This window comes from Podarcis cretensis, assembly GCF_951804945.1.
Source record: "Podarcis cretensis genome assembly, chromosome: 13".
Classification (NCBI taxonomy): domain Eukaryota; kingdom Metazoa; phylum Chordata; class Lepidosauria; order Squamata; family Lacertidae; genus Podarcis; species Podarcis cretensis.
In genome coordinates, this window is record NC_137182.1 from 14,912,503 (window position 1) to 14,924,853 (window position 12,351).

General features: G+C 46.7%; 1 protein-coding gene across 1 annotated transcript in view; it reads right to left on the minus strand.

The window, feature by feature from the left end:
• Window positions 1–12,351, minus strand: part of LOC307200663 (leucine-rich repeat-containing protein 37A2-like) — a 41,399-nt gene that overhangs the window by 6,464 nt on the left and 22,584 nt on the right. The window contains exons 12-16 of the mRNA XM_079949388.1: window positions 10,832–10,871; window positions 9,240–9,376; window positions 6,607–6,645; window positions 4,010–4,051; window positions 588–623 (exon numbers count right to left, since the gene is read on the minus strand). Of these exons, the coding sequence (XP_079805514.1) occupies window positions 588–623; window positions 4,010–4,051; window positions 6,607–6,645; window positions 9,240–9,376; window positions 10,832–10,871 (294 nt within the window). The remainder of the gene's footprint in view (window positions 1–587; window positions 624–4,009; window positions 4,052–6,606; window positions 6,646–9,239; window positions 9,377–10,831; window positions 10,872–12,351) is intronic.

Below are 12,351 nucleotides of genomic sequence, written 5' to 3' on the forward strand. Positions count from 1 at the left end.
TCAGAGAGTAGCTGGAAGTGGGGAGGCAGAAAAAGGTCCTCCTTTCCTTCCACTCTGTGGTTTTAATCTGAAATCTTAGGCGGAGCACTGCAACCCATAGTTCAGAAACTGCTCACACTAATGAAATTCTCTGTCACAAAACGCACCTAGAACAATGGGAATTTTGAACACTGGACCCTCTTCCCTTCCCTAATCCGATTATCTAATCTAAGCTGGTCTTAAAAACTGAAGGCTGTTCAAGAGACTAGATTTTCGCCACTAAGATATCCCATCCTAAAATCTTGGGAGCAGGGGACTCAAAGCAATCCCCCCCATTTGCCTCTTTACAGATTAAGTTCTTTTATTCCTATGTTTTTTGGAGAACAGATCCCTTCTCTTATTCCCCCCCCTTTTTTTTAGGAAGAAGAAAATGTGCTACAGTGTCATGCAAAGCATCCTGTATTAAGTTTGTGGGGGGAGGGAGGGAGTAGAGTGGAGATGTGCATATCTGATGTATTTTTAATATATATAATCTGGCGAGCCTTTCCTCTAGCAGACTGCCTTACAGACCAGCTGTTAAAAACCCCAAACATTTGCTAGTTACTTACTCTGGCTTCGGAGCTGGAGGTGGGGGTTCTGGCGCCCTGATTAAGAGTTAAAAAGGAGATGTTAAAGAGGTTCTGCTGCATCTAGGCCATCTTCCTTCCTCAATATACTTGTTTTTGGTACTGCAAGATGCTTTGATTAATTCAATAACCTAAGCAACCATTGCCTCTTTTGCCCAAGACATCCTATGCATCTTCAGATACAGTCGTACCTTGGAAGTCAAACAGAATCTGTTCCAGAAGTCCGTTCGACTTCCAAAACGTTTGGAAACCAAAGCGCTGCTTCTGATTGGCTGCAGGAAGCTCCTGCAGCCAATCGGAAGCCACGGAAGCCCTGTCGGATGTTTGGCTTCCAAAAATAGTTCGCAAAACGGAACAGTCACTTCTGGGTTTGCAGCGTTCGGGAGCCAAACCGTTCAACTTGCAAGGCGTTCAGGACCCAAGGTACAATTGTAAAGTCAAATCTTGGTTGTCAAACGTAATCCCTTCCAGAAGACTGTTCGACTTCCAAAATGTTTGACAGCCAAGGCGTGGCGGTTGCAAGAGCTTATTGTACTCAAGCAGAAGCTGCGTCAGATGTTCCGCTTCCAAAAAACATTTGAAAACCGGAGCATTTACTTCTGGGTTTTCAGCTTTCGGGAGCCAAAACATACGACAACGGAGGTGTTCGGAAACCGAGGTTTGACTGTCCTTCAAGGAAACTTTCCCCACAAGGCTGATTCCTAGTTCCATATTCAATATAGCAGCCTGTGCATAGCTGTCAACTTACAGATTTGAAAATAAGGGACCAGCAGCCTCGAAAATAAGGGATCAGCAGCCAAAATAAGGGATTTTGCTATTGTAAAGAGTTACATACATTCGTAGGATTGACAGATGCTGACAATTCAGCATGAGGCGGTTGTGGCGCCGCAGCGGCCGCTGAAGCGCCACCCTTCTGCGTCCCTCCCCATCCCCTCCTCTTCCTCCTCCCTCAGGCCGCCTCCTCAGCTGCCGCCACCGCTGCCGCCTCCGGACTCGCGGGCGAGAGTCTCTCACCCTCCCCCCCCTCGGGCAGGGAAGGGCCGATGGAACTCCTCGCACCAGGACGACGGTGCCAGCGCACGCTCTCTCTCACGGCGGAGGACCCCGAGCCGCTGCTTCCCTCCCGAGCCGGGTGAGTATGAAACCCAGGAAATTTAAGGGACATCATCAATAAGGGACAGCAGTGGGACACGGCGCTGGGATAAGGGAGTTTCCCGCCAAATAAGGGACGGCTGACAGCTATGAGCCTGTGTCACATGCAAATTAATAAGGATTGAGATGCGTGCATCCCACTTTGGATCAACTCAAATGGCAAACTTCGACACAACAGAGACTTCTCTGAATAAGACCAGCTAGCATAATCTACGGCCTTATCGTTTTGTTTTTGTGTAAGCCAATACAGGTCACTGGATGGGCAAGCACCCAGATCCTCGTTCAGTTATTAAAAATGCTTTGGCATAAATCCCCCGTCCGTTTTTGGTTTCTGCCTGTACTGAGAAAAGGATTGGCACAGGGACAGCATGCCTGAGAATGACTTGGGGAAAATTAAACACCGGACCAGACATATGAGGCCATTTGGTAGGAGACTGACAGCCTCCAGATGGTGTGGATATGTCGTTTGGGATAATGCCTCACCCCATCTGCTTATTCACTGATACAGTCTTCTTTAGCAGTTGTTGGTGTGGGGGCAGCAGATCTGAGACTTGCACCAGAATGAAGCAGTGGTCTGGACCTGATCTGCACGTTCTCACACATGGAAGCATCTCCTGACTGTTGAGATGTATCATTTGGGATACATCAAAGCTTATTTTAGGGAGTACTTTGGGCTGGACAGAGTGCAGGTGCATCTCAAAGAGACTCGTGGAGGTCTGTGATACGGGGTAGCCCCATGCTTGTTTTGGAGTGCAGAGGGATGCAAACTTTATGTACTGAGTTGAATAGGATCCAAAAGGCAGCAGTCTGATTGGTCCTAGAACAATAGGATTCAGAATGCAGCAGTCTGATTGGTCCTAGAACAATAGGGTTCAGAATGCAGCAGTCTGATTGGTCCACAGGAGCCACCCAATCCAGCCCCAGGTGGAAGTGAATCCGCAACCAGATTGGCCTACAGGTGAATCCCGAAATTAGCCAATCAAATGGGGCCCATTGCGTAAATAATGTATATAAAGCAGACATTCTGGGGGAACTTCCATTCCTCCTCACCACTATGAGCTGAATAAAGAGCATGAAATCCACTCTCGACTCCGAGTATATTTCAGTTGGAATAAGGAACTGGGACGGTGGGGGGGGGAGAGAACCAACTTTAGCTTGGTTCCATAATACACCCACACCACATAGATCTAGTCTGTAGAAGAGCTGCATCAATTGATTGGCATAAGATTCAGGGCATTAATTTTATAATGAAATGATTTTAGAATGTTGTACTCTTTTATTGTTGTTAGCTGCCCTGAGCCCGGCTTTGGCTGGAGAGGGCGGGATATAAATAAAATTTATTATTATTATTTATTATTATTATTATTATTATTATTATTGACGAAAGAAAGTGCTGCTTCGTCGCACAGCATGGAATTAACTCATGGAATTCACTGCTGCAACATGCTGTGTTAGCCGCTGGCTCAAGTGGATTTCAAAGGGCAGATTCGTGGAGGTATCAGTCAGTGGCCATTAGGCATTGTAACCTAATGAAACCCCCATGCGCCGTGGCAGCATATTTCGTTATGATGGTTAACGTAGCAACACCTTCCATGCGCGTGGTGCATTGCAAGGAATGAGAGGGGCAGGTATCTGCCCCAGGGAACTTTACAATCTATAACGGACACAAAGTAGACAACAGAGGAAGCAGAGGGAATGGAGAAAGGGGGAAAAGAAGGAGAAGAACACGGAAACACTTCAGTTTGGAACGTGGGGTTCTTCGAAAAGCAGCATCTCTTCAGGATTTCAGGCAAGAGTCTAAAATCAGGGCAAAAATGTTGATTCGCACCAACCATTAATCTCTCCATTAATCTAGGGACACCCACTCAGTGACTTTCCCATCCCAGTATTGTCCCAAATCTTTTCCCCTTTATACCTGGAAAGTCCGAAACAGCCAGGATAAACAACAACAACAACTCACATTCAAAGGGGAAAAGATTTGGGACAACCTGAGGGGGGGTGTCCACTTTTGCTCTGGTGTGGACAGGCCCTTAAATACACTGGGACACAGAATACCCTACATTCGGATGTTGTGCAGGGGGCAGTAGACCAGGAGCGCAACAGATCTGCTTAAGTATGATTCAGATGCCAAGCAATTCAGGTGTCTTGCTGGTGGAGCTGTCAACCCTCTAGGTTGTATCCTAATGTCTAGCTGCAAGAGGAAAAAGTTAGAGCCAAGGCTGATAATTTTGCGGTTGCATAATAATACTCACAGTTTCTTTGAACTGGCCTTTTTAACAGGGGGCTCTTCAACTCTGTCAAAGCAAGAAAAACAGAGGTTAAGGGAAGTCGATTGCACTCAGGGATTGTGCTCCCTTCACTCTCCTCCTGGTCATCACATAAAAAGCCGGCTCCAAATATAGCAATGTATTTGAAGCTGCTCATGACATGAGCTGTCCGAGATAGGTGTGTTGTAAAACTGGGCACAGGGGAAAGTACCGTATTTTTCGCTCTATAGGACGCACACGACCATAGGACACACCTTGTTTTAGTGGGGGAGAACAAGGGGAAAAAAAATCTCCCCCTCTCTGCGCAGCGCCCCTTCAGCAAAGCGGCAGGAGAAACGGAGCCCCTTCCATTTCTCCTCCCGCTTAGCTGAAGGAGTACTGCGCAGCTCTCCCTCTCCCACATTGCCTTCGCCTTCAGGAATAAAACCCGAAGCCTCCGGAGCGCAGTGGGAGTTCCCGCTGCACTCCGGAGACTTCAGGCGGCTATCCCTGAAGCCAGGAGAGTCTTGCTCTCCTGGCTTCAGTGAAAGGAACCCGAAGCCTCCGGAGTGCAGCGGGAACTCCCAGGGGCTTCAGGCGGCTATCTTTGAAGCCTAGAGAGCAAGAGGAGTTGGTGCACACTGACCCCTCTCGCTCTCCAGGCTTCAGCGAAAGCAACGCAAAGCCTCTGGAGCGCGGTGGGAGCGCTCCCACTGCGCTTTGGAGGTTTCGCTTTGCTATCGCTGAAGCCAAGGAGCCTGCATTCGCTCCATAAGACGCACACACATTTCCCCTTAAATTTTGGAGGGGGAAAAGTGTGTCTTATAGAGCGAAAATACGGTATTATGCCAACCCAAACCCAATTACCTGGGAGCAATTTCCTTTGAACACAATGCAGCTTCCTTCCGAGTAGCCTTCATGAATAGGGTTGCGTTTTTTAAAAAAAACAACAACATTGTAGGTGTATCGTGAAACAAGTTCTTGACACAATAGTAGTGTGTCGGGCTGGATTTATTCTGCTTTAGTTTGTGTTGCGATGCTTCCCACGTACTACCACGTTATGTTTGTCCAGAGGGGCTGGTAAAGGTAAAGGTACCCCTGCCCGTACGGGCCAGTCGTTTCCGACTCTAGGGTTGTGCGCCCATCTCACTTAAGAGGCCGGGGGCCAGCGCTGTCCGGAGACATTTCCGGGTCACGTGGCCAGCGTGACGAAGCTGCTCTGGCAAGCCAGCACCCATGCAGCACACGGAAACACCGTTTACCTTCCCGCTATAAAGCGGTACCTATTTATCTACTTGCACTTAGGGGTGTTTTCGAACTGCTAGGTGGGCAGGAGCTGGGACCGAGCAACGGGAGCTCACCCCGCTGCGGAGATTTGAACTGCTGGCCATACGATCGGCAAGCCCTAGGCACTGAGGTTTTACCCACAGCGCCACCCGCATCTCCCAGAGGGGCTGAAACACCACAAAAAAATCAGGACAAAAGCAAACCAGAACTTCTGTGGTGTAAAAAGCTAAGGGATTTCACCAGTTTCCATTGCCTGGAAATGAAGCAGTGTTAATACCCAAAAAAAATTTGAAAGCACAAACGGTATTGAATGTGAGTTAGTGTATGACCCCCAATAGCATCATGAGCACAAATAATAATAATAATAATAATTTTAAAAAATATATTTTTACCCCACCCTCCCCAGCCAAGACCGGGCTTCAGGGTGGCTAACAACCAATATAAAAACAAATTGATTGAAATACAACTTAAAAACAAGATTAAAATACAACATTAAAACATTAAAATGCAGCTTCATTTCAATGGAAACTCAAATCAAAAACTTTTTGGGGGATGAAAACATCAGGTCTTCACCAAGGCTAACTATCCAGATTGGTCCTACATGGGCCAGAAAAAAGCCAGGGAAGTTCCCAAATAGGAGTTCCATCACAGGAGGAGAAAGGAAAAAAGAAAGAGGGGGAGGGAATCAAGTTGATTCCAAGCCAAAGGCCAGGCAGAACAACTCCGTATTACAAGCTCTGCGGAAAGAAATCAGATCCTGCAGGGCCCTGGTCTCATGAGACAGAGAGTTCCACCAGGCTGGAGCCAGTGTTGAAAAGGCCCTGGGCTCTGGTTGAGGCATGAATGTGCAGTATATAAGATGTCCAAAGGGGTCCTCAGTTTCACTTTAAGTGGGGCTTCAGATCTTGCCTTGCCAAAGCCCCAAACAAGCCCCTCTTCACTTTTCTAACTAACCATTCAGACTACGTTGCCATGGAATGATAGCAAAAGCCGACTGGACGAAACTAGCTAGTATTAGCCTAACTTCCCTTTCCTTGCTAAACAACAGGAGAGCCTTGGAGACGGATTCGGTTTAGCAGGGCTGAGGATTGGAGTGTGAGATTATTCCCCTTTCCAGATACGTATTCCGTTAGGTAGCAGAATTCTTTTCGGAATACAAAACTTAAAGAGAGAATTTCCACATCATCTTTTGCTTTGCAAATCAGCAAAAGCACAAATTTAACTCTGTAGCATCAGGTTGCATCCCGGGCGAACCCCAGTTTTTAAACCTAGGGCATAACTAACAGCCGAGAGTCGTACTGCAAGGGGATACTTACACTTTTACTGAACTGGGCTTTTCCACAGGGGCTGGTTCCCTGGAAAACAGAGAAGAGCAGAGGTTAGGTTGTACGGCAGTCAGTGGCGTAGCGTGGGTTGTCAGCACCCGGGGCAAGGCAAGTAATTTGCGCCCCCTAACCCATGGATTTGCGCCCCCTAACCCTAACCCCCAGATGTTGCGCCCGGTGCGGCCGGCCCCCCCTTCACCCCCCACGCTACGCCACTGACATGAACTACTGACAAACCAGGGCAGTGGCGTAGCGTGGGTTGTCAGCACCCGGGGCAAGGCAAGTAATTTGCACCTCCTAACCCGTGGAGCCAGGTAGGGGCAGAGAGCTGCGAGTGCGAGCGCGCCCCCCCCAGATGTTGCGCCCGGTGCAGCCGGGCCCCCCTGCACCCCCCACGCTACGCCACTGACGGCAGTCAAGTCTGAAGGGTTTTGAAACTTAGCACAGTTAGAACTCGGCTACATTGGCGCAGCGGAGTCCCATTTTCACCAACAGGATTTCCCTGTATGACAGAATCGCTTCTTTGATGCGTCTAGATCTAGTCTGAGTTAAGACTCTGGGTCAGGCATGTCCAAAGTCTGGTCAATTTAATCTGGCCCCCGTGGCAGTACAGTGGTACCTCGGGTTACATACGCTTCAGGTTACAGACTCCGCTAACCCAGAAATATTACCTCAGGTTAAGAACTTTGCTTCAGGATAAGAACAGAAATTATGCTCCGGTGGCGCGGCGGCAGCAGGAGGCCCCATTAGCTAAAGTGGTGCTTCAGGTTAAGAACAGTTTCAGGTTAAGAACGGACCTCCGGAACAAATTAAGTACTTAACCCGAGGTACCACTGTATTTCTTTACTGCACCTTATCTATCTATCTATCTATCTTTATCATCTATCTACTATATTTATTTATTTTCTTTCTATACTGCCCTATACCCGAAGGTCTCAGGGCAGTCCATATATAGTATCCAATACAATCCAAACAGAAACAACAACCCAAGAAGCCCCCCCCCCCCCTCAAAGAACCAGCTTTTAAAAAAGGGTATAGGATGTAGATCAAGTCAGGCAAAGGCCTGGTTTAAAAGGAACGTTTTTGCCTCACGCCTAAAGGTGTATAGTGAAGGCGTCAGGCGAACTTCCCTGGGGAGAGCATTCCATAGATGGGGAGCACTGAAGAGGAGGCCTGTTCTTGGGTTGCCACCCTCTGAACCTCTCAAGGAGGGGGCACACAAAGGAGGGCCTCAGATGGTGGTTGCAGGGTTCAGGTAGGTTCCTATGGGAAGAGGCAGTCCTTGAGGTATTGGGGTCCTGAGCCATTTAAGGCTTTATAGGTCAAAACCAGCACTTTGAATTGGGCCCGGAAACTAATCGGTAGCCAGTGCAGCTGGACCAGTATTGGTGTAATATGCTCAAACGTCTTGCTCCAGTGAGCAACCCGGCCGCTGAATTCTGCACCAGTTTAAGTTTCCGAACCTTCTTCAGAGGCAGCTTGTTGCTTCTGCAAGCCTGGGGCAAGTGGGGAGAACAAGGATCTATGCCAATGTGGTCCAACTTTTCATACCAAGTGGGCCACAAGAGTACTTTGACACAGAAAGCGTGGGCTGCACATTGCCTTCTCACTCTGGGGAGAGGAAGCTAGGCCAAAATTTGACACACAGCCCAGCTCTCGCCTTCCCAAAGCCAGCTATGCAAGGCAAGGCGTAGGGTTTTGGGAAGAAGGCACAAGCCTCTGGCAGGGTTCTAGAACCCTCCCACCTCCTTCCCTAAGCTGAGAAAGGGCCAGATAAGTTTTGGGATGGAGGATGGAGGGCTCTAGGACCCTGTCAGAGCCTTCACCCCTCCTTCCCAAAGCCCAGCACCTGAGGGCTCGGTGGGGGCGTCAAATGTTGCCAAGGGCCACAAGTAAAGCCTCAAGGGTGACATGGGCTGGACCTCCCTGATCTAAGCATTGCATAGTGCTGAAGTCTCCACCGTCTTGATTCCATATGCCCCAAGTGATAAGGCAGGGCTCTGTGCCTTAATCAGCTGTGCAACAGACAAAAATGGAAAGGAGGAAGCTTTTCTCATTAAACGTGCATCTGCTGAAATTCTGCTGGTTACACAGCTGCCAGGAAAGGAAGAAGACGAAAAAGGTGTGTTATGTACTGAGTTGAATAGGGTCCAAAATGCAGCAGTCTGATTGGTCCTAGAACAATAGGATTCAGAATGCAGCAGTCTGATTGGTCCTAGAACAATAGGATTCAGAATGCAGCCGTCTGATTGGTCCTAGAATAATAGGATTCAGAATGCAGCAGTCTGATTGGTCCGCAGGAGCCACCCAATCCAATTCCGTGTGGAAGTGAATCCGCAACCTGATTGGCCTACAGGAGAATCCCGGAATTAGCCAATCTCGTGGGTCCCATTGTGTAAATAGTGTATATAAAGCACAGATTTTGGGGGAACTTCCATTCCTCACTACTCTGAGCTGAATAAAGAGCATGAAATCCACACTCGACTTTCAAGGTGACTCAATCCATCCACACATACCCCAGGTTTCATCTGCAGCCATAAGAGCAAAAAATGTGTGTGTGTGTGTGTTTTTAAAGGAAGCTGCAAGTCATACAAGTCTGGTTGCAGCAGCTCGTTCGTTCCTACCTTGATTTGGCCCAGTTGAATATATCTTCCTCATCCGAGGTCTCTTCATCGTGAAGTTTACCAATCATGCTCCTCCTCCGAGCATCATCCAGAGGCTGATACATGTCTTTGAGCCAAAGGGGCTTGTCGACAGAACCCTGAGAAGGAAGAAGGGATGTGAGAATGGGTCACAAAGAATGGAAACTAGAAGAACTACCAACATTAGAAGAATGGAGGATGAAATTAATGGACTACGCAGAATTAGACAGGCCAACAGGAAGGATCCGAAACCGGCGGGACCAGAGGTTCACCGAAGACTGGACTAAATTTATGGAGTATTTGAAAAATATTTGTGATGATCAGATTACGTTTGTAGGTTTACAAGAAGTTCTGTGAGGAGTAACTTAAGAAATATTGTAAAAATGGAAAGGGAGAAATGATTTGTTAAGAAAGGTAAAGGCAATATTAAGTTAAGAATTGCAGGAGAAGTGAACAGGACGGAGGATTATCAGAGGTGTTGAAGGAAGTCCAAATAAGAATATGTATGTAAGAATCTGTGTGGTATGTCTTTTAAAAATTTTGTACATTAAAATTAATTAAAAAAGAAGAAGAGAGAATGAGTCACAAAGCGAGGGAGCCCTTTGAGAGTTAGGTCTGTCGGAATCAAGATCGGAGGCAGCATGCCTGCTGACCTCTCCGATGTTGTTGGGCTAATACAACTCCTATCATCCATGACCGTTACCCAGGATGGCTGTGGCTGATGGGAGTCCAGCAACATTTGCAGCCCAGGTAAGAATGGGGGAGATGTTCACGTGGTCCACATTTCAACGTGGAATTTCCTAATTCACGCTCCCCAAACCAATGTGCCAACCGAAATGCAGCAATCCTACACAATTAGCTTTCTCCATATTTCGCAGAGGGGTTCTCCCATGAATATGCATATATTAAAGGGATAGTGCAAACATGATTTTATTAGCCAGATGTGGGCTTGAGGTGCTTCTGTTCAGAAAACTGCATTGAAATAATGCATACAGATATATATATATATATATATATATTAAATTGCAAACAGATGCAATTGCAATTGTAATGCAGATATATATATATATATTAATATAAATTAAATTATTTTAATTTTTTTAAAAATTAATTTTTTTAAAATTTAAATTTAAATTTACTTTTTTTAAAATTGCAAACAGATGCAGAAATTGGGCAAACTGAAGTTAAGATTGGGAAAATGAGAAACGGGAAGAAACGGAAACTGGCAGAATCTTGAGAGGCAGTAATTATCTCTCATTTTCAGATTTGGGGACAAACAACAGCAGATTGCTGCCTCCATCATTCCCAAAGGACTCCTGGCTGTTTACTGACACCAGATCAAGGTTTCCCCAAACTTGGGCCACCAATTGTTTCAGAACTACAACTCCCATTATCCCTGATCACTGTCCTGCTAGCTAGAGATGATGGAAGTTGTAGTCCACAAACCGCTGGTGCCCCTGGACTAGATGCTTAGTAAGGGAAATAAATTGGGGCTTGCCCAAGGTCACACAATGCATCCCTAGTTCAGATGGAAACGGGGACCCAAATCTCTCAGGCCCAATGAGACGACCTACCTGTCTGTCTGCGCCTTTCTTCCTTCTGCCCAGAAAGGTCCTTTAATGTAAAAAAAGAAAGAAAATAAAAAAGGAGAAATGTGTGTGTTTGGTATTAGTTCTAGGAAGATGTAAAAGACCTTTTGATGGTGTGTGCAGATACCTTAAAGGTAAAGGGACCCCTGACCATTAGGTCCAGTCATGGCCGACTCTGGGGTTGCGGCGCTCATCTCACTTTATTGGCCAAGGGAGCCGGCGTACAGCTTCTGGGTCATCTGGCCAGCAGGACTAAGCCGCTTCTGGCAAACCAGAGCAGCACACGGAAACACCGTTTACCTTCCCGCCGGAGCGGTACCTATTTATCTACTTGCACTTTGATGTGCTTTCGAACTGCTAGGTTGGCAGGAGCAGGGACCGAGCAACAGGAGCTCACCCCATTGCGGGGATTCGAACCGCTGACCTTCTGATCGGTAAATCCTAGGCTCTGTGGTTTAACCAACAGCGCCAACCATGTCCCTATGAATGAACTTATGAATGAGCAATAAACAAAATTTTGAATCTCAGTGCAATGCTTTACGAATTCCCGCCTCTTAAATCTGAGATCCGGGTTTTAAAATGTAATGACTGGCATTTGTACACTTCTTCCGCAAATGTTTCAGGTACTTTTTCATATTAATGTGAGAGAGATTCAGTTTGGTAGCATAAAGCTGTCCTGGTTACTGGAAACACCTTAAAATGAGACATGAATCTCTCTGTCTCTCTCTCTCTCTCTCAAGAGTTTTTTTTTTTTTCCAATTATTAGGGCTGTTCTCTGTATGCACAAGGAACATGCAAATGGCAGTAGGTCCTGCCGCCACACACTGAACTTTGAGGCGGATGTCCGAAATGCGCCTCCATGCATACTGAAGTAGGTGCATAGACAATAATGCTTCTACTTGCCTTCCTGAACATATGGTTGTAAAATTACTTTGAAGTGACTAAAGTTCACCTAAAAGGTAAAGGTAAAGGTACCCCAGCCACGGATGACTCTGGGGTTGCGTGCTCATCTTGCTCTATAGGCCGAGGGAGCCGGCGTTTGTCCACAGACAGCTTCCGGGTCATGTGGCCAGCATGACTAAGCCACTTCTGGCGAACCAGAGCAGCGCACAGAAATACCGTTTACCTTCCTGCCAGAGTGGTACCTATTTATCTATTTGCACTTTGACGTGCTTTCAAACTGCTAGGTGGGCAGGAGCAGGGACTGAACAATGGGAGCTCCACCTACAGACCACCAACAAATCCAAAATTTGGCACACACACAACTAAAGATACATTGATTACTAGACCAGTTTAAAAGGAAGACATTGGCACACCTCTCCGTAGAAACATGGGGTTTTATCTTAAGACAAAAGGCTGCTAAGGCAGGGCATGTTGAATTTTCCAACTTTGAAATTCCCCAAATGAGGGGGTATTGAAAATTCATAACACTGGGAATTCAAAATATATTTTGGCTAAATTAATATAATTTAGTTTTGTTTGGTAAGTAAAATGTGTGTAAAAAT